The 23,458-nt window shown below is 36.6% G+C and overlaps 1 protein-coding gene and 1 long non-coding RNA gene across 2 annotated transcripts in view; one reads left to right on the top strand and one right to left on the bottom strand.

Moving 5' to 3' along the window:
- Positions 1-23,420, bottom strand: part of LOC128881348 (uncharacterized) — a 53,450-nt gene extending 30,030 nt beyond the window's left edge. Inside the window, exons 1-3 of the long non-coding RNA XR_008458046.1 lie at positions 23,320-23,420; positions 22,688-23,276; positions 22,447-22,515 (exon numbers count right to left, since the gene is read on the bottom strand). This is a non-coding gene — a long non-coding RNA (uncharacterized LOC128881348). The remainder of the gene's footprint in view (positions 1-22,446; positions 22,516-22,687; positions 23,277-23,319) is intronic.
- Positions 1-23,458, top strand: part of LOC128881346 (neurotrimin-like) — a 280,218-nt gene that overhangs the window by 242,315 nt on the left and 14,445 nt on the right. The window contains exons 7-8 of the mRNA XM_054132296.1: positions 6,092-6,241; positions 18,048-18,113. Coding sequence (XP_053988271.1) covers positions 6,092-6,241; positions 18,048-18,113 — 216 coding nt within the window. The remainder of the gene's footprint in view (positions 1-6,091; positions 6,242-18,047; positions 18,114-23,458) is intronic.

Below are 23,458 nucleotides of genomic sequence, written 5' to 3'. Positions count from 1 at the left end.
TTTAAATAGTACATGTTATGCAGGTCAACGAAAATAATAAATAATTTAAACTACGAAACGAAATTACAACAAATAAAATATTTATTTTCGTACGTCACATGTGTATTTGAAATATTTCGTAAACTTGAAAACAATCGTTATGACATAGAATAAGAGATTAGAAGAAAATTTACGGGAAGACTGACATTGTTTATAGAAAATTTCATTTTCGATACAAGAGGAGGATGTGTATTTCTTTGATAATTGGTTACTTCGATTAATGGTTGTTTCACTTAACAATAGATGATCGCAATTTTCCATGACCGATATAAAAGATACGAGGTATCCATAGAAATGGGGAAATAGTGGTACAATACATTGAAATGTTAAATGCCGAGGAATTCGTAACAGAAGTGCACCGTACGCAAAACACACGCTTTCGCACTGACAAATTATGTTTTCCGGAAACTCCGACGCACGATGCGTATTTCCGTTGCAAGTGAAACTATCAGATCCAATCGCATATCCGAAATTTGGATAATAATAAATTGGCGTAACATCATGCAAATACTTTTCTAATCGAAAATGCAAGAGTCAACTAAAGACTTTTATATCGCTTTATGCTACGTGACGATAAAAGATATATTTTACGAGGAGATAATATTTGTGCTACCAGGAAACATAATTTGGAAATTTTCAACGATTTCAAATTATTATCGTCGAGCGACGTCGAGACAACGGACAGGCCCGTTGCCGAAAAGACCCTTAGTGCTACGAAATCTGGCGATCTGACAAGATTTTGTAATTAGGAAAAGTTGTTGTGCTAGTCTAGCACAATCCGGCACATTCAAAGAAAATTCGAAAATATCAAAATTTGTAATCATCCTCACCTTTTTTTGTTAATTTTTGTTCACTCTCGAGGTAATCTCAATTTTTAACGCACGTGTCTCGTGTATTGTAAGTAGCATAATTTAGCACAACTTAGAAAATTCGATTATCTGTCGCTATTCGCAAATTGTGCGAATATTAAATTTTGTATTCGCAAAACGAATACAGATATCGAGTTTCTATCAACGACACAATGTAGCACAAGTTAGTACGCATCTTCCTATAGAAAAAAAAGTTTGTTTCGGCAAAAATGGAGGGCTAGTATAATTTTGGTTTCATTTCTCTTCTTAATTGTTATTGATGTTATCGATCTCTTATTTACGGCACAATTCAGCACAAATATAACACAATACGGCACAAAAAAGCAAAACTCAAAATTCGAAAAGTGCGGGGCTATCAAAAATCTTGTTTTGTTCTATTTTCTTGAGTACGCTTTGACTTACAGAGTTGCGGTTTACGGCACAATTCGGCACAAGCGTAGCACAATGTAGCACAATTTAAAAAAATCAAAAATTCGAAAAGTGCCGGGCTAACTTCACACACATGAATCGGCAGCCATATGCCGAACGTTCGCTTTGCACGTCTCACCCATATACATATGTACATACATATATTGTAACGGTCACGCTACTGCGTAGTAAAGAAATCCGACGCAAATTGGACTGTACCTAAAAAATACGAACGCTTGCATGAAAATACACTGAAATAGAACACGTATCAAAACAAGAACGTTTTATAACTGAGTTGCTCCGTGCTATCTGTGCAAGTGTATAATGTTTGAGCGAACGAAAATGAACGAAATGAAATTGATGGTATGCCGAATTTTTATTCATGCATATTTATTTCATTCCGAATTCAACGATTTCGATGACACATTTACCGCACGGATATGCCATAGGTTCTACATGGATTGTAGAAGATATATCGATCGGAATGAGTTGAATTTCTATTTGGATTAACTAGATTTTAAGCGTTAATACTTATAGATGTTTCTAAAATTTGTAATAATTAAGGGGTTATCCAAATTCAGGAATGCATACATTTTATCTATTGAGTTGCGAGGTCGATAGAAGCAGCGACTTTCTTTCGTGAAACGACTTAAAATGCCACAACTTAATTTTGCGTTACAAATTCTAAATTATTTTTAATTACTTTACTCTTTAAAGGTGACATAAGAATGTATGATACAAAATTATAGTGATCATTTTATAATCGCCTCAGAAATATTGAAATTTCAAGTTCCCTAATTTTCTGTTGATCACATTTGCTCCCTACAACTGTTATAAGTGTATGCCTCAAGGGCACGGACATAGGAATATAGGGACCGGCCAGTGGCTAATAAAAGACGTGGTGGGGCATGAAGCCAGGTGGCGAGACCCGTCGGCCATCTCTTACAGCAGGAAGTTTAAATACAACTATAATTGAAAATATGGTTACATACATGTTTGAAAATAAATTTGTAGAGTTTCAATACTTTGAATATCTAATTTTTTGTTATAGTTTATTACTTGTAATCTACTTAAATCTTTTGTAATCTATTACAATAATTAAATCTTAATCTTACTTTTAAATATTTCTGTATAGTAAGTTTAATTAAATGTACGATATTATAATTATTATTTATAATAGATATGTACGTTTTATATTCATTCGTATACCTGATATACTCTAAAAATTTTATTCCCATATTCCACCAATTGAGATAAGTGCATTCCTTTTTATCCTTTTTAAAGTAAGTGCTTAGTTATTCGAATAATTTTTAAAGAGAAAGTCACAGATACATTACAACCATTGATAGATTACAAAAAGTAATCTACTAAAAATTTATTTTCAAATGTATAATCATATTTTCAATTATAGTCCTACTTAAACTTCCCACTGTAAAAGAGCAACGTAAGATGACCGACATGTGTTCACTCTGGGTTCTGCTATGTTCGTCAAGGGGCGCGAGGCGAGTGAGAGAGACAGAGAGGGTCGTGCGAGTAAATGAGATGTTACCGATCATATTAACAATTATTCCTGTATTAATTGGGCGCAAGTTACGATAATGAGCGTTCGAATAAAGCAATTAATCTAGAGACGCGGTAGCGTCTCGACGCCAAGTACATGAAAAAATGTACGCCACCCTGTACACTGCAGTGGTGCTGACGCTACCACGTATCTTTTACTCGTAAAACTGCGATTCCAAGCTAACCTGAAACTTGTTTCACTAATATCTCATCACGCCTGCAATATTTTCTAAATTTAAAGGCATTTTTGACGTGTAAATCGCATGTAAGCTTTCTAATAAAACCAAAATCAATAAAATCGGTCCATGTACAACTGAGATATCGTAATATCATGTCATGAATCAGTAAGAAATTCTACATTTCTCTTCTGATTCTGATTCTGATTCTTATTATTATTCTTTTCGTCAACACTTAGCCAATAGGAGCAAAGGCCGTTTGTCGATTCGTCGACTCTCGGAATCAGTCGGCGGGGCTCGTCGGCCAGAATTGTAATATGGCTGCCGTTCACGCCGCTCGTTCATTTCTAACTTGTATAACCTGTCAGTTTGTATTTGTGACATTTGTCATTTCTAACCTGTATAACCAGTCAGTTTGTATTTGTGACATTTGGACGCCGCAAATTGAATAATTATTTTCTAGGCTACGTGTAGTGATATTGTATTGGGAAGTATATGGTTATCACTATACAAATTATCTTTGTAAAAAGCAGCGAGATCCCCATAAAAAACTTCAAAAAAGTAAACAAATTACGCCAAGTACATGAAAAAGTGGAGGACTTAAAGAGTAATCATAGAAAAATAGAAGATCCCCCTAAAAAAATTCAAGAAAATAGAAAAAGATGTGAAATCGAAATGAGCAGCAAGTACATGAAGGTCCTTTCCAGTAAAGTGCAAGGTGACACTGTGTCTCATATTGTCACTGTTTTAAACTGACAAATTATCTGAAAGCTTGTGAGAGGAAAGGGATCTGCGTCAATGAATGTCCTTAGAAATATTTTAAAACACAATAAAATGAAAATGTACTCATATTGTCAATGTTTTAAAGTAATAAATTCATACTCGGAACAAAATTTCAGTCCTAAAAAGCAGAAGAGAAATCCTGCGGATATAAGACATAACAGCATCAGTTTCATAAAAAAAAAGAAGATAAATGATTGTTATTTCATTTGTACCGCTTCTCACCGTTAGATCTCGCCTAACGATGCAGGCTGAGATTGTTACTAGGTAGCGTCGAGTATAGCATGAACAATATTAAAAGAAAGCAACGCACCGCTCGAGCAACCTCTATCTAAGTGTGGCGTGCTTGAAGCTACTTACCAATGCCATTACTGTCCTTTTACCCCTCTTCTACCATTGCTCTAGTCTAGCCCATCTTCTCCGCATCACAACGAGTGCACCCTTCACGACCATTTCAAACCAGACGTTTTCTGGGTTCGTCGAGCCATGAGTACAACTTTAATGACTCGTGATTGTCATGACTTCTACTGCTTTCGTCGTTCCTTTCATTTGTAACGTGCGGTTCGTCGAGGGAAAAGCGATGTCTGCTGTCTTATTAGTTCGTAGGTAAATCTTTAAGTTAATGAATTTCTCTTGAAAACGTGGATTACAATTTACCTGGAATTCCATACGGCAACTCTTCTTTGTCGTCTCGATATCGCCTCTCGAGATTTATACCTTCCTTTCGCTATTTAATAATGTGTCGCTCTTGTAGAACTTGACGAACGGTTAATATTTAATTTACCTATGCATCCTTTATATTTTCCGTGGGAACATAAAGGATATCCGAACAATATTTTATCTAGGTTAAAGAAACATGGTGGGAGTTATTAGGAAATCGCAAACACATGAGTTTTGAATTTTGTATTAATAATAAATAATTTATATCTCGTGAACTGTACCGCAGAAGCGGAACTGAGCGATATCGATCGCGCACTCGAGCAGCTGAGCCGAGCTGAGCAGTATCGACTCTTGGTAGCGCGTTCGAGCAGATCGTTTTTGTTATTGTTTGGTGTGTCACCATCAATATTATCACACCTGTAGCAGCCTAAGTTCTATTACTAATAGAACTTCGATATTAGCGTAAATCACCCTCTCAAATAGTAGAGTTTAACAAAATAATTCATAAGACAGTTTCATAGATATAAGTTCAATTACACCGGAGATGCGTGATGTCGTGAAATTAGTAATACAGTTGCTTAATCAAAGTTCGGTTAAATAGAGAAGGAATAAAAATTATATTATAACGGTATGCGGTTTATGCCAGAACTATTAGTCCAAGAACCCGCGACATAAAATTTTGGCCAATTTCATTACAAATATCTTTTTGTTATTCGACTGTTTTGTACAAAAGAATAAAAATAATCCAAGGGTGGCAGAGCACAAACGATGTATCGCTCCACTAAACAGTCGGAAACATGTAAGCAATAACAATGTCTTTGGCTAAAATCATTGTTACTTTAGTATGTATTGTTCACATACCAAATTGCATACAGAAATTGGTCTGGCAGGCTGTATAAGTGGTGCTAAATCGCTCTCTCTCCTCTCTCCCTCTCTCTCTCCCTCTCTCTCTCCCAGAATTCGAATGAATAGATAGTTTGAAATATTGAAAACAAGGCCAGTCTTTATTAATTATTTCTCCTAAAATCGATGTTCAAATTGGAATTTGCAATTAATTATGGATACACAGTGATCCAGTGTGACAATTAAAGACGAAATAACGCATTGAATTGTTTCGAAAACGAATGCAGCACATGTTGCACTAATTAACTTTTCCATGTTGTCCACTGTTGTTAACGGTTCAAAATAAACTGCCTTTTAATGTACAATAATGAACAAATTCATTAAAGTGTCAGGGTGAATATGCAACTCTTTAAATAACAGTGTTCGCTTTTTATTACGCTATTGATGAAGAATCTCGAACAATTTAAATGGCATGCTCCTATATGCAATTATACGGATCGTGCATTATATTGTTGAGGTTTATTTATATCACTGTCCTTAGATGTAGATTTATTTATATTTATCTATTCCTAATTTATATATAAATTGCTACAATCCTAGCATGCATCCTTTATTAAGTTACAACATTAACTCTTTATTTTACCGTTTAAGATGATACTATTTTTAATTTATATTCGTTTCGTCGTATATACTAAATGGAACATGAATCCATCAATGGAAATGTGGTCTCTATTGATCAGACTTGTCGGTTTTTAGGAGAAAAGTATCTCCAGTCACAGACGGAAAGTACGTACAAGGTACACATGAAACTTACAATACTCTCGGTGGGAATGTCGGATTACGGAACCTACAAATGCATATCAAAGAACGCTCTCGGAAAAACGGATGGTACCATCAAACTTCATTGTAAGTATATTTGTCTTTTCATTAAATTTTAAACAAAGGAAAATAACGTACACCTCTTATTGCTCACATCGATCAATGGAATCTAACAGTAATTGTTGTAACAGTAATTGTTATTTTCATATCGAACGAATTTTTAAAATTACCATAGAAACTCATGATTTGTAAAGTGCATCGATTGCTAATCCCAATTTTGCTTAAAAGCAACTTAGCAACGAAAGGTAGGGGATCAGCTTCAGACATCGAATGAAGTAGGTGTTTAATCTACTTATGCAAACTGGATCAAAAATTAATGGTTATTGCGAAGCCTTTTAATACTATTAATATTTCTAAAGAAATTCATTTACGATGGAAATTCTACCATGATAAATAAACTTCTCTCTTTTTAAGAGACATTTTGCACAACACTGAACCTGATAGCAATAACTGATCTACCTTTCTAGGTAAACTTAGGTTGAATTAGTGTAATATTTGTTAATAACTTAAAAGGGTTCACTAGGTAATCGTAAAAATAAGCAAGTCAGTGGTCTGTTAGATGAATCGGATTTTATTGCCCGCAGTACCTTTTCTTGTGCATGCCAATCCCACGACCGACATGTGTTCAGACTTTCAAGATGGCGCTCGCACCTTTTCGTTCGACAATTCCCCAACATCCTCCCCCCTATGGAGAATCGTCACTTAATTTACCTTGTTATTTAATTCTTTTTAACAATCCGTTTTTGTCTTCAATACATACACTCTAGCTTTACCATCTCGTCCCGTAATCGCCTCAACAATTCGTGCTAGCGGCCAATCTACTCGTTTGTGTATATCATCGCCTATCAGGACTATGTCACCAAACCTTGATCTCTCGTGACTCTTTTTTACTTTTTTCCAATCGAAACCTAGCTCGAAGATCCTTCAAAATCTTTTGCCTATATTGCCATTTTTCGTTCAATGTCCGATTACAAAGCATATCTAAATCCGGAACTCCGCATTCTTCGATTTCTTTAATAAACATTGCAGGGGTTAAACTTTCGTATGACAAGCTAACTTTTCCTAAAATCTTACGTAAAAGCGTCTTTAGTACGCCTATAAGTCTTTCCCACCAGCCTTCCCACCACGGCGCTGATGGTGGGTTAAAACGCCACTCACATAATTTTCTCCCAATCCAGACCTTCTAGCGCTTTAGCCGTACCGGTGAAGTTTGTCTCATTGTCCGTAAATATATAACATGGTCGTCTGCGTCTAGCTATGAACCTACGAAGACATTCTATAAATCCATCTACAGACGATGACGCCAACTCGAAATGTACGGCTCTATACACTGCGCATGTGAATATGCATATCCACCCCTTCCCCCCACCTTTAATAAAAACTGGTCCTACAAAATCTATCCCAGTAGCTTCAAAAACTCTTGAGTCTCGTACACGCGTAACGGGGAGAGGAGGTGGCTCACATTGCATATGCTTTGTCTTGTATCTCTTACAGATAACGCATCACGATACAACGGATCTAACAATTTGACGCAAAGAAATAATCTAAAATTGTTCACGTAACGTGTTCATTACAATTTGCGATCCAGCATGTCCACACTTTTCATGTATCTCTGTCACAAGCAAAGTTACAATATCATGTTTGTCTAAAATAATAGGAGACAAAAACATGCTATCGTCGTCTCGGTTGAGGATTTTTGTTCTTACAACATACAACTCATCGTTATTTAACACTACTTTAAAAGATGACAATTTGCTCTTATCCGTATTTGTAAACATAACTCTCTGTAAGTGTTTCAGTAACCTAACTTCAGCTTCTTTGACTTCACTTGCTGATAAATACAACTTCTTTCGCTTGTCTCTAGTTAAATACAGAGTTTTTGTCACTTCTTTTACTTTAGAAACATTGTGTTTTTGTGATTTGCGCTTTTTGAGTAGTATTTTCCGATTTCTTAGGAATCTACGCACCCATGCTATGAAACGTATGAGTTTTGTATATGTAGAGAACAAACTACTCGCTTTAAATGGTGAACCCTAAGCATTTATCATGTTTGCAAGCGCACTCTTTTTTATTTCGCTCTTTATTATGTTTTCATTTACATTTTCTTCTGCAGAAGGTCAATAACTTTCGTCCTTACTAAGCCAACTTGGGCCCAACCACCATTGTGACCCTATAAGCTGCGACGCACTACAACCCCGCGACGGCAAATCGGCTGGATTTAAATCACTCGGAACGTATCGCCATCTACTTACGTCGCTTGACGCTCTGATTTCTTTGACTCGATTGTAAACAAACGTTCCCCACTGAATATCACGCTTTAACCACGCTAGGACTGTAGTAGAATCTAACCAACATGTCACGCTTTCTACACGACGCGTCAATGACTTGAGAATCGAATTAGTAAGTCTCACGGCTATCGTAGCTGCCATTAATTCAAGGCGAGGTATAGTCCCGCTCTTTGGCGCTATCCGAGTCCTCGCGCTCAGCAACTGTACACGAATAAAGTTCTTTGCCTCGACTCTTGCAAATACTACTGCGGCATAGGCCGCTCCGCTCGCGTCCCCGAACGAATGAACCGACAGTTTACCCTCTCCGATTCCTCGCGGCAATTCTATTTTCTTTAATAACGGTAATTCATTCGTCCATCGTAAGAATTCGTCGCTTCGCTTATCATCAATTTTTTCATCCCTGTTCTTCCCTTTTAGCCACAATCGTGTGCGTAGAATTCTTGGCTGAAGAGACACAGGGCAAGTATGTGCGCCCGATAAAACTCTTTGTTACGATCTTTGGCGATCCCAAATCTACTACCGTCGGATTAATACTTATCGTATCTCTTTCTTTGTTCCACGAAATTCCGAGTACACCTGTAATTGTATTTTCCGAGCAATTTCCTTGATGTTCCCATCCGCGTAAATCAAAACCGTCCATAGTCATGACTGTTGTAGCTTCCTGTATAAACATACGCAGCTCTTCTATTGAATCGACGCTCGTCACGCAATTATCTACATAGAAAGATTCCTTTAATTTCTGGACTAATTTTCCTGACCATAAACATTTTGTATCGTTTTTCGCGAGTTTCAAGGCCTTCTCTAAATGTATCGTTAGTATCTCGGACAACAGAAAAGGACTAGGGGACAATCCAAAAACCACACGACAGTGTCTAAAAACCACTGTTTTAGCGTCCTCCTGCCACAGAAAACGAAGAAAGTCTCTCTCTTCGTTCTGTACTACGATTTGTAAAAACGACCCTTTTATGTCCGAAATAACTCCTATTCTTCTCTCGCGAAATCTATTTAACGACGACGGCACGAGCTCTATAAGATTAGGTCCTTTTTCAAGGCATTGATTAAGCGACGGATACCCTTTTCTATTAGCCGACGCATCAAACACTGGCCTAATCTTTGTCGTACTGTTTAACTTTATAACCGGTCGATGCGGCAGATAATGACACGCGCTTCCCATCTGTTCCTCGGAAACCCTTTCGATAATATTTTCCGCGAATCAATTTTTGAAAACGTTGTCATAGGCGGAAAAAAGGTTTTGCTTGTTTAATTTGTCGATCGTAGTTGTCAACCTATGCTTTGCTATATCCTAATTTTCAAACAAATCCTGTTTCCATGGAAGTCGAACCATATACCGACCGTTGTCTTTCTTATAAAGTCTCGCGTGCTTTCATTTCTAGTCGTTTCACTTAGCTTTTCTATTGGATCATTGATACCTATAATATCTAAACGCCACAAATCTGACATGTCCGCCTGCTGCACAGACATTGTAGTAATCAGCGTAGCTGTATCGTGTTTCTCTCTCGTTTGTTTGTTTAACCGACCCATTACCGTCCATTCGAGAAGTGTTCCCATCGCGACGAGACCGTTACCCATATCCGTGCCTATAAGAACTTGTATCGAGTTTTGCCGACTGCTTATATCGGATAAAATAATTTTCTTCTCGCGTAATTTATCTACCCACGCGTCTCTGGTAATGCACGGAATCGTTTCACAAATCGTGTCTTTGCTCATCACCGAGAAATTGCACGGGTAGGACTCGTCCAGACTTTTTATTCTAATAAAAAAAATGTTGGACTTCCCTGTCTTTAGCCTGACACCGCCAAAGAGCGAGTGCGTTTCCTCGGTCTCCCCGCGCGGTACATAACCTATCTCTTTCGCAATGTCCGCGCGAATATACGAACGCTGTGAAGCGGTATCTAAAATTGCCCTTTCAGTTTTTTCTTGCGAATTAGAATAGAATTTTACACGCAATGTTTGTAAATAAACTTCGAGCGTCTCACAAATTGTCGCCAAACATTTTTCTAATTTTGACTCGTCTTCGTTATGCTTATCTGGCGCCTTATTTTCCTTCTCGACAAGGTTCGAACAGAAAAGTAATATATGTCGTCGGCCACACCACGCGCACTTAACTCGAACGCGGCATTTTTTTGAGATATGACCACGATTTATACAAACAAAACACACGTTCTCTTTTTGTACGCAGTCTTTTCTTTTTTTTAAACTCATTTTCCTCGCGACTTCACACCCCTGACTTTCGTGCTTACCGTTACAGAATATACATACTATCTGTTTTTCTTCCTTCGAGGTGAGCAGCGCGCCCGCGCTCGCAGGCTCCCTGGACGGCTCCTTAGTCGGCTCCGACTTGCTCTTCGGTCTCCTGCATCCTTCTCCTTCCGTTGAGATTTGAAAACCCTGCAGAGCCACGTCTATGCGTTCTTCATTTTCCACTTCGAGCTGCAGGAACCTCAGAATCCTTGTTAGCCGATCCTCGGTCTCTCTTTCATCTTTCACGTTTGCTGCTTCTCGCTGTCCGTTACGTTGCCACGCTCGTAGCACCTCTTCCGGGAAAGACGACTCCACCAGTGGATACAACAGCGCAGTACACTTGTCCGTCGCGACTCCTAGCGACTCAAGCGCTCGAATGTAGGACTCTAACTTATCATATAGGCTTGCGAGCGATGGTCTTTTGTTTCCTTTAACGGCGTTTTGCAGCGCAAGCACTAGTAGTTCACGCACATAATCTAGAGACGCGGTAGCGTCTCGACGCCAAGTACATGAAAAAATAGCGTCCCCGTATATGCCTGGTGCTGGCGCTACCGCGTATCTTTTACTCGAGAAAACGCGATTCCAACCTAACCCGAAACTTCTGTCATTAATATCTCGTCACGCCTGCTGTATTTTCTAAATCTAAAGGCATTTTTCTCATGTAAATCGCATGTAAGCTTTCTAATAAAACCAAAATCAATAAAGTCGGTCCACGAACAACAAAGATATCCTAATATCATATCATGAATGTGTCAAAAACTGCAGCATTTTTTGTTTTCCCTTGACAAGGAATTTTTCGTCAACATTTAGCCAATAGGAGCTAAGGCCGTTCGTCGATTCGTCGACTCTCGGAATCAATCGGCAAGGCTCGTCGATCGGAATTGTAATATGGCTGCCACTTATGCCGCCCGTTCATTTCTAACCTGTAACTGTCAGTTTGGATTTGTGACATTTGGTTTCTTGCAACAAGACTTTCTGACATGCATTGTGCGTACTTTTGAAAACTCAAAGGACTGAAACTGGAATTATAATACAATAAATTGTGCATTACCAATAATAGATCTCTTTGTACATTTTCCCACTTTATTTATTAACATTTAAATTTGTTACAACAAGATTTTCTGCCACGCGTTGTGCATACTTGTGAATTTTATTCTAATACAATAAATTGTGTGTTACACATACTGGATCTCTTTCTTTATTTCTCATTTCATGTTTAACATTTCAATTTCTAGCAACAAGACATTTTGCGATGCGTTGTGTGTACTTTGGAAATATAAAAGACATAATGTGTCTGAAGCTAGATATAGGAAAGAGTCCAGCTTCAGTCTTTTAAGTTTCCAAAAGTATACAGAACGCATGGCAGGATGTCTCACTGCAAGAAATTTAAATGTTAAAGATGAAGCGAGAAATGAAAAAAGACATCCATTATTTGTAACGCATAATTTATTGTATTAGAATAAAGTTCAGAAATACGCAGAACGCGTGGCAGAAAGTCTTGTTGCAAAAAATTCGAATGTTAAAGATAAATCGAGAAATGAAAAAAGAAATCCACTATTTGTAACGCACAATTTATCGTATTGCAATATCAAATTCAGTCCTTAGAATTTTCAAAAGTACACATAATGCATGGCAGAAAGTTTTGTTGCAAGAAATTTAAATAATGAGAAAACGAACAGAGATCCACTATTTGTAATAGATAATTTATTGTATTACAATAATATAGAAAAAGAAAAGTCAGATTTAGTTCTTTAAATCCTCAAAAGTACGCACGACACATGACAGAAAGTCTTGTTGCATTTAAATGTTACTGATAAAGTGATTACATTTTTTCTTTAATAAATTTCTTGCATTGAGACTTCCTGCAATGCGTTCCGCGTACTTTTGAAACCTTAAAGGATTCAAACTGATCTCCCATTTTCTATTATTTGAAGTCATTCATTATACAAATTATCTTTGTAAAAAGAAGTGAGATCCCCATAAAAAACTTCAAAAAAATAAAAAAATTACGCCAAGTACATGAAAAAGTGGAGGACTCAAGGAGTTATTATAGAAAAATAGAAGATCCCCCTAAAAAAATTGAAGAAAGTAGAAAAAGATGTGAAATCGAAATGAGCAGCCAGTACATGAAAGTCCTTTCCAATAAAGTGCAAAGGCGACAATGTGTAGCACAATGTAAAATTCGGTGGTTTTCAACTATGCGCAGCTAAAATGCTGTGTTCAACAGTGCGGACGTTCAGATCCTAATGACAATTCATGTAAAGTGACTGCTCCACACTTTGGCGGTGAAATGAAGAAGCTAAATTGTGTATCAACCACAAACTGAGACTGTTTAAACATTTGCCTAGATGTCCGTGGCCTGGAAGTCAAATGCTTGGCGTGGCCAGGCAAAGCATTCTTAGATCATCAATACCCACACTTTTTCTCTCACAGACTTTCACATAATTTGTCAGTTTAAAACGCATCAAAACCTCAAAACATCAAAACCTTGACCTTGCCTGGCCACGCCAAACATTTGACTTTCAGGCCGCGTACATCTAGGCAAATTTTTAAACAGTCTCAGATTATGGATGATATGCTATTTAGCTTCTTAATTTCACCGCCAAACTGCGGAGCAGTCACTTTATATGAATTGTCATTAGGATCTGAACGTCCGCACTGTTGAACACAGCATTTTAGCTGCGCATAGTTGAAAACCATCGAATTTTACATTGTGCTACACATTGTCGCCTTTGCACTTTATTGGAAAGGACTTTCATGTACTGGCTGCTCATTTCGATTTCACATCTTTTTCTACTTTCTTCAATTTTTTTAGAAGGATCTTCTGTTTTTCTATGATTACTCTTTAAGTCCTCCACTTTTTCATGTACTTGGCGTAATTTTTTTACTTTTTTGAAGTTTTTTATGGGGATATTCTATTACTATGTCGTCTCGACCAAAACGATTCTTCAGGCTTGTAACTGCCTATTCATAATTTTCTTCCATAGGCGGAAAACTATTCACTAGTTCGCTGGCTCTTGACCCCGCAACTGTAGCTTGTAGAAGGTATTGGAACTTATCTCCTTTACCAATCGCCTGATCGTCGTGGATTTTCTTGAATTGGCTCCAAAAGGGGAGCCACTCCGTGACACTACCGTTGAATTTGGGCAGCTCAATCTTTGGAAGATTCAATGTCTTTCTCTCGATCTCGGCAGGAGTCCTGTAGTGCTGCTCTGTTGCGCCTAGAAGGCCAGTCGTTTTCAATTTGGCCGTCAAGAAATTTTTCTTATACGCGTCATCCGTTTCCAACTTCTCTGCGATTGCCTCGTCGTCTAGGTCGGAGTGAAATAACGCGTTATTAAACGCCACGTGTGCTTCGTTCAGCTCCGTCATCTTCACTTTCAAGAGTTGGAAAGCAACTATTTTTTCTTCTTGTGTAGACCCTCCATCCTCCATTGTTGTTACGAAGGCAGTATGCGCCTTCGTAAAATTCATTCTATTAATCCTTCTCGTCCTCTTAACGACCTCCATCTTTCAGCACTTACTTTCCTCACTTTTCGAGGTTTTCTAACCTCAATTTTTTTTTTCTCTGACTACCACCAGAGTCTAGTGACTAGATTCACCGCCCTCCACGGTCGCCACAATGTTAATAACTTAAAAGGGTCCACTAGGTAATCGTAAAAATAAGCAAGTCAGTGGTCTGTTAGATGAATCGGATTTTATTGCCCGCAGTACCTTTTCTTCCGCACGCCAATCCCACGACCGACATGTGTTCACATTTTCCAAATGGCGCTCGCACCTTTTCGTTCGACAATTACCCAACAATATTATTGACTTATACTCGATACCCAACATATAAACAAAAGGGCGTTTTCAGAAAAGGAAAATCAGATTATAATACTAGAATTGTAAATAACAACTAGACATCTGTATCGATCCTGTATGGTAAATAGAACTAGATAGTATGTATGTAGCATAGTGAGACGACAATACAGTACCAGCAGATACGAGTCATGATGCTCAAAATGGTCACTGCAATCGATACCATTCTTTCAATAAAAAGACCGAGTTGTATGGGATCCACGGGATGTTTTTAATAAACGAATTGACGCAGGAGCACCTGGTGCCTGAAACAACGCTACAGTTATAGTAACACGTGTATATATATATACACTAAAATTGAGATTAAACGAAAAAATATTTTCCTCCGTGTCCATTTCATACTGAAAATACAACTTTAATTAAATCGTCGTTTATACCCAGATTTTGCAGCAAAGAAGTATTAATCAATACGGTAGCGTCTACATTTTTTTTAAAAATGACAAGTTTATTATAACGTGAAACAAATGACGTTACGAAGTAAATAAACAATTTTTTCACAATATCTAAATAAAAAATATGAGACTACGCGATTTATTCGTATATTCTATACTATACGTGTATAGGTCTAAAAAGGAAACACCAGTGAGTGTTACACCCCGATTTTGAAGAAACTTTGTACACTTAGAAATTACACACCGAATCACACCATCTTCAGTTCGTGTCACTCCTGGGGACTAATTTTCTGGAAAGGTTGTTTCAAGAGAGAAACAACCCTTTTGTCTGATCCGCCCCGTTTACTTATACGCTTATAATTCGAAAGTGATCAGAGAAGTCGAAAAAATGTTCAAATAAACATTGCACTATTTTTAGAGGCCTATAAACCAGTATCAAAAAATTTCAGAAAAAACTTTTTTCCTCAAAAAGTACCCTCCAATCTCCTTGAAATTTTTAAAAATTTTGATTTATTTCTAGTTCAATAAAAACATTTTTTTATTCTGAAACCAACGGTGTGTATTACTTTAAAGTTACCATAATGACAAATGATGTAATATTGTACAATTGTCGCTCTAGTAGTCGATATTGCAACGGAAAAAGTAAGGTTTGTGATGAAATTCGTTAGTTTCGATACTTTGGGCGGATATTTACTGTTACGAGCCAGGGCGATAGCGACGCGCGTGTGAACCCTGCGAGTGGGTTGAATTCAAGAATCGAAGAAGATACGATTAGTCCTGTTTATTTCAATGGATCCAAAGATTGAGAATGGAGTAGACATCGCAGACGACTCTGACGCGAAGTCAGATAGCTGCTGGGAATTGGTATCTTCCGGTAAAGGGTAACCGTTGGGAAGGTTAGGTAAGGATTGAATCGTATCGTTGGAATATAATACGCGTCGTGGATAAAGCCTCGCAACTATTAATTCTAAACAAATAATAACTCGAGCGGTAAAGTTATTATGTTGTGGGGTCGTTACACTGGTTAGGATTGCTTATTCCAATGGTGAAGGTTTAATAACGATTTAACAGACCTTTTAAGGTTAACAAATGATTATATATTCAAAACTGAATAATTCTAATAATGCAATTGTACAGTGTCATGTTGTCGCGGTTAGTGTATGAATTTAATTACCTAATTGTTGCGCGGTGTTAACGCACTGGCGATGCGGGGGTCGAGAATGCTTCTATGTCGTAATAGATTTTGTACCGTCCTCGCGGATCTATATGGTTAATGTTGATCGAAAGGGATCTGAAGCCTGATCTCACTGAAGCGCAACTCTGAAGACGATCGACGTGACTTCACCAAGTAACTCTTTCGTACTAATCCCCCGGGTAACGAAAATCATGGGTTTATATACCCCTAGATATTGGTGGGGATACGTCAGTGATTCCCATATATGGAAATTTGGCGGTTGAGATTTTCGTTACTCAGAGGTGAACATCTGTGGGGCTTTAGGGAAAATTTAGATAAAGGGTTACCCACGCAACGCGAGTTAAAAGATGATTCTGAGAAAAGTATGGTACAGCTGCAGGATCCACTTCGGTAAGAATCCACATTCCAAGGGGTAGATAAAATAAATGAACGCGTGCTTCGAAAAGAACGGGTGTGCATACGTAACATTGATCTAGAAATAAATCAAAATTTTTAAAAATGTCAAGGAGATGGGAGGGTACTTTTTAAGAAAAATAGTTTTTTTCTGAAATTTTTTGATACTGGTTTATGAGCCTCTAAAAACAGTGCAATGTTCATTAGAACAATTTTTCGATATCCCTTATCATTTTCGAGTTATAAACGCATAAGTAAACGAGGTGGTTCGGACAAAAGAGGTATTGAGCTGTCTGGAAAGTCCATGCCAATTTTTGGTAGGCGATACAGGTCTGAATATATCGGAATGGCTGAAAACAAATAAAATGTGTACATTTCTTAAGAGGTGGAAAGATTGTGGAACAAAATGGTACATACATAATTCAATAAATACACATCAAAATTCAAATATGCCTTTGAATTTTTCTTAAAAATAGGCATGAACTTTCCGGACAACCTAATAGTTTCTCCCTTGAAACGCAAAAGTGGCACGAACTGAAGATGATGTAATTCATTGGAAGATCCCACAAACAATTGTATAAAGTTTCATCAAAATCGGGGTGTAACACTCACCGGTATTCTCTTGTAAGTCAGACACACGTCTGTGACGACTTATACAATTTCATGCCAATATTGTAATATTTGCATCTGTATTTCGTGGAGTTCCCGAATGACAGAACAAAAAGAAATCTGTATATTTTTAATATCAAGAGGAATTTAAAAAATCCGTTACTACTTTAGCAGTTTTATGTCTCGTTTTCCTGACGGAACCTATCAAAGCTTAGAGATCGGCTTCTTGAACACGATGTTTGAATCTCCGATGTATGAGTGCATAGCATTACATACATGCGCTTACTAACTTTTCATGAATAAAACATAAGAAAGATAATCAACCTGAAAACGTTCAAAGAATTTCCTGAATACGAAAATATGTACGGACAAAAATAAGAGACCATCGGACTTATTGCAATATCGCATGCTTGAAAGCGTTAGCCTGCATTAGATGCGATCATTTAATACTTGTTCCAAAAGTTAAAAACCTGTTCTAAGAAATTAGTTAAAGGTGAAGTTTATTTTCATCGAAAGGTTGGGTTGAAAGGTGAGGAGAGGGTTTAAGAATGTAAATCATCGTTTGAGACGATACACCGACCAATTGCATGGAAACGATCGGATCTTCTGGATATCTATAGTATTCTACATACAATAGTGAATAAGTACAATATATTTATTTACATTTACAGGTTTTCTTCCATCGTTACCGTTACCTTTCATTCGTGCCACCGTATATATCGGGACGTATTTTAATATCAGTTATAATATATTGATTAAAGAAATGGAACCAAATAACGTCTCATTTGAAGAGGAAGTAAGCAACGTTTCACTTGTAATTATGTATCTTGCAGATATTCCAACGCCAACTACGGAATCGAGAACATCAACAACGACGCTAGCTCCTACAATCGAAGAAGGTAAGTAAACAGATTTCAACGTAATGCTTTCTTAACTGCTATTGGTACTGCGGTAAGGTATACACAGTGCGCCAGGAAAGCGAAAATACCGATACACAGGATGACTCGGCTTCCAAAGGTCACATATTTATTTAGAGAGGACCGCCATATTCTAGGTTGAAAAAGATGGTACAAACGACGATGAGCGTTACTTCATAAAAAAAAATTAATCGAAAGTGCAGAATAAAATTTCATAAAACATATTTTTTTCTATACAATGCAACTTTCACTTGTTCTTACGTTTGCGAATATCGACAATGCTATGTTATTCGACACGCATTCTGAGAAAATTAAAAAATTTCGTTTATATTAATATTGGCAGTGCCATAACGAAGATGTGAAGCGCTCGTGGCAAGTATCTAACTTGTGCCTCTCCGTAACCCAATAATGACAAAAAAAATCAAAAATTTTGAAGTAACATGTTAAATTTAACTAAATGCAATATATTAAATACCATTAACCTCATCAAAATGAGTTGCCTGTATATACAGTAATGTGCTTCTCAAGGTTTTGTATGCAAAACCTTGGTAAATAATCTGCAACCCATATAAGAACAAATTTTTATTCATATTTAATGACGACAAAATAAAAGAAATATAAAACATAGGTATATGTTAAAATAATATAATAAAAACATAAAACAGGTCAGTATATTTGGCATTACCGGCATAATTGGCACTACCGATCAAGAGTAACAAGTGGTATCTTATACTTTGAGTAATATGGGGAAAATTTTCAAAAAACTTCGGTCATCGCGCATTATTCCCTTTACTGCTTATTGCTCAGGAGCGTATTACTCATAAACGTATCAATAATATGTACGTGTCTGTATCTAATTGGTCAGGGTCTTTTTTAAACAAAGTCTTTTTTAACACATTCGCGACTGGCAGATATTTTACGTTTCGAATACCGAGTACTGACGAAAATAATAGAATTCTGAAGCTGGACATCGTAAATTTGCATCGTTAGGACGGAGATAAAAATTACAAAATATGTCTTCAAATATCAATGTTGTAAATATGTAGTGTATAAAATAAAAAGGTAAACTAGCTGGTCCTTGTTGCTTCGCGAGCTCGCGAGTAGAATTGTTCTTGCTCGATTAATTCATATAGCTATTCATGTTTATTTTGTGTACGACCCTTTACGAGCCACACAAGGAAATTTCCGATTTCCGATTACAGCGGCATCTATCACAAATAAAAAAAATGTTTGAAACTAGTGTTTTGAAAAGGTCTCATAGCCAGTTTTCACAGTGCATGATAAAAAATGAGGTTTCCATTACAAAAATTATGTTGACCTTGACGTGACTTTGACCGGTCCTTTGAAGGTCAAACGGACACGATCATTCAATAGAATTTTTGAAACCCTAAAACATTTTTCTAAACCATTTTTCTCACCAATGTTCCATTTTGGAAATATTTGACTGTTTCCATACTTTTGGAGCACCCTTATGTATACATATATACATGTGTTATACATATGGATACAAATGTAATAATAGTAATATATGTAATATATTATATGTAATATGTAGTATAATATATGTAATATATGTATATATATTATTTCCGTTTAGTTATTCGCGCATAAATTTATATTCTCCCATCTAGATTGCGTTATTGAGTTAAGTTTTCTTAAAAAAACTAAAAAACTATTGGACCGAATTAGAACAAAATCTAATCACCTCTAAGTTAGATTGATACACATTGATTGCATCATCGATCATTTTGATCTCGCTATTAGTTTTTTTACAAAACGTTAACGGAAAATTTGTTTACATACGTACATACATACGCGCGCACACGCACACGCACACGCGCATACATACGCGGGCACACGCACACGCGCGCACGAACAATTTCTTAAAAATAGGCTAAAATGATTCCAATGACCTTGAAACATGGAGATCTGCTAAAAAATCAATTTTTCATTTTAGGGGCATATACAATAACTTCCCTATAAATCGGAAAGTTAATAATATTAATTTTAAATAATATTAGATTTTCATAATTTTGTCATAATCAGGAATAGAATTTGAAGTGACGTGAACTGACGTCAGCGGTCGCGAATGTATTAAAACAGTTCGGTACATGTTCGCGAATAAAGTCTTCGATTGGTCTGAAACCTTATATTCAAAGTTCTTGACTGAGTTTACACTACATAATTTTTCATCCTGTAAGTTTCGTATGGACTCGATATCATCCAAGCACCACTGTGAAATCGATAACTGGTAAACTCAATTCGATAAATTACCGACTACACGGATCGACGGGTAATATGCTCACGTGAGAAGGTTCGGTTCAGTGCCGAGTAAACAACAGCGCCCAATCACGAATCACCTTAATCTGGAGATTATAACGATCCAATTTGAAAGACGAAAGGAAATTTCGATCACAGCGTGAGAACCGTTCGATCTCTGACTGCAGTTATCATTAACCCGTTCCGTGTCACGTGTACCACTAGTGGTAGACGCAGACATATTTCTTTAATTAAAGAACCTATGGTCTGGAAGGGCTCGGAAAAATTCTGGAAATTCACTGAAAACATATATTTTATAACAAATTTAATTCTGTAAAATATATTTGCACCAAAAGAATGATGCACAAGTGGTAGACGATGTGATAACTGTTCTAAACAAGCTAACTACGTATGGACTGATGATGTAATGAAATATTGTGTGATACTATATGAATCTTTAGTCAAAACATCAAATTGTCTGATCGACAAGTCAGGCAAAAACGGCTTGGCACGGAAGGTGTTAACTGTAGTATATTATCAGAGGCATGCAAACAAGGTACAAATCGTACAATATTTTTCATCGCACTATTTCCCACCGTTCTGGTAGAACGTGAATGTCGCGATGAAAGAAGGATTACATCGGTAATAATCTCCAATTTTTTAATTCGCTTTTTTGTTCACATTATTATGATCTAGAGCCAGGAGACAACACAAGTAAAGGCAGACGGTACAGTCTGGTGGATGTCCAGCTCTTGCCTATAAGACCAAAAGGATTGGCACCGGGGTGTGAATAATAATCAATTACAATTTTTTAATTAAATAATTGATTTAAACAAATTTAATTCAATCAACTTAATTAATAAATATTTTGAATAAATGTAATTAAAAATTATTTAATTAAAATTGAATTAAGCAGAGTTAATCGAAAGTCGTTTAATTGACGATTGATATGAGCAGAATTAATTCAAAGCCATTTAATTCACGATTACATTAAGCAGAATTAATTCAAGCTATTTAATTGACGATTTGTTTATATCTTCAATGTTAAAAGACATTTATATAAACTTCAATTAATTATAAATATGAGTAACACATATAAATAAACATATATATAAACCAATTTGTAGCGACAAATGCAATATACAAAATACTATTAACCTCATCACAATGAGTTGCTTGTATATATAATAATGTATTTGTTGAGGTAATTCTATGAATAAGTAATTTATAACGTAAATAAGAACAAATATGTATTCTTATTCAATGACGACAAAATAAAACAAACATATACCATAGGTATAAGTTAAAGTAATATACTAAAAGCATAAAGCAGTTCAGCTAATTTGGCATTACCGGGATAACCCTTTCTGTACGAGCGCCGGATATATCTGGCATCCATCTGTGACGTGGGACACAGATTCCTGCGTCACAGCTTAAATAATTTCTAAATATTATTATTATATATATTTTACTTGCCGATAGGCAAGGTCAGGTCTTTGTCACAGCAGTCCCGTACGGGCCCTGGCTCGTATGTGAATTTCTCTTTCGTATTTAATAGGGTGGACGGTTAGGATGCGAGCGGATTCAACGGTGAATTTAAATTAAATATTGAAAGCTATTTTACTATTAAAATATCATTGTCTGATGTGTATTTTAATAACCAATGATTAGACCTTGAAATTTACATATTTATAATAGATCACACTCTTTCATTCTTTCAGTTAATTCATATAAAATTGAACATAAACTGTATAGAAGAATACAATGAAAATATATATATATTCGTTTCTGGGATATCAACTAGGGTTACCCCGGAATGAATTATATCATTTATTAATATCCCAGATTTCAACAACAGTGATTTCATATGATAAAGAAATACAATAAAAATTGTCGGAATAATATTATATGAAAGATCAATGGAAATACCACCCGAGAACATCAATTAGGGATTCCCCGGAAATGAAATATCATTTATTGATATTCCGAGTGGCCACAACAAAATAAATTCATAATCATTTATACAAAAATATTGATTGGAAGAAAATCAACTCACCACTAAATACCTTTACAATACAAATCGAGAAAAACGCTGGTCTCGATGTTCTGAGTTGTTCTGGTCGCCCTGTGGTTGAAGGAAAAACACACGCACACGTTTTACAGTTATAATTAACGCTAAATTATATTTACAAAAAAAAAAGATTTAATATCAAAGTATTTAAATAAATTAAATTAATAAAAGAATTGAATAAAACGAGTTGTTTTACGAGGAACTAGAGTCTTTGCCTACCACTCACTTCGTATAATACTACTAAGTTCACGGTAATACAACTATGCTCAATTTAGCTCGCTCGGACTAATATCGCGCTTCGTGCGACTGTACGATGAGAAGTGAGAAGGCTCGTGTCTTGCTCGACCACGTAAACTCGGTGGAACGTTCTAGAAGCTTTGGAGACAAAGGATCTTAGAACCACGTGATCGTCGCCAGTTTATAGAAAAAGTCTTCGAGATTTCGCGACTCGGTTCACGCAAGAATTTGGTGTTTACGAGTTGTACCGCGTCTCGCGCCTCGCGCCCACCAAACCGCTCGATTCGTCCTAGCGACAACGTGCGCGCGGACGAACCACGCTGCTATTCGAGTTACGGCTTCGGTATTCGGAGCGTACATGAAGAAGAAATAGCAAAATAAAGGTTTAACCTAAATGCGCGATATTTACATGTCCTTCTTCCAATAATATCTGTAACCGTGATATTTGAACGCGATGGTAATATTCGGTGTGCTTATCTTTCCAACAATTATACATGTATACGCCACTGTTACATTACATGATTTAACGCCTTTCATTCGTAACAAGCAACGCATTTAACATATTTACAATACTAAACCTATTAAAACATTAACAAATTGAACATATTTACAATACTAAACCTATTAAAATATTAACAAATTGAACATATTTACAAAACTTTATACAAGGTGCGGCGCTGCCAGCAGGGTGAAAATGGCGTGACGACGTTGATTTCAAGGAAGGAATGTGAAACTTTGTTCAAAAATGAATTTAATGAAC

This window comes from Hylaeus volcanicus, chromosome 8, assembly GCF_026283585.1.
Source record: "Hylaeus volcanicus isolate JK05 chromosome 8, UHH_iyHylVolc1.0_haploid, whole genome shotgun sequence".
In the NCBI taxonomy this organism is placed as follows: Eukaryota; Metazoa; Arthropoda; class Insecta; order Hymenoptera; family Colletidae; genus Hylaeus; species Hylaeus volcanicus.
The sequence above is the reverse complement of the archived record's forward strand: the minus strand, read 5'-3'. Positions and strand labels throughout refer to the sequence as shown.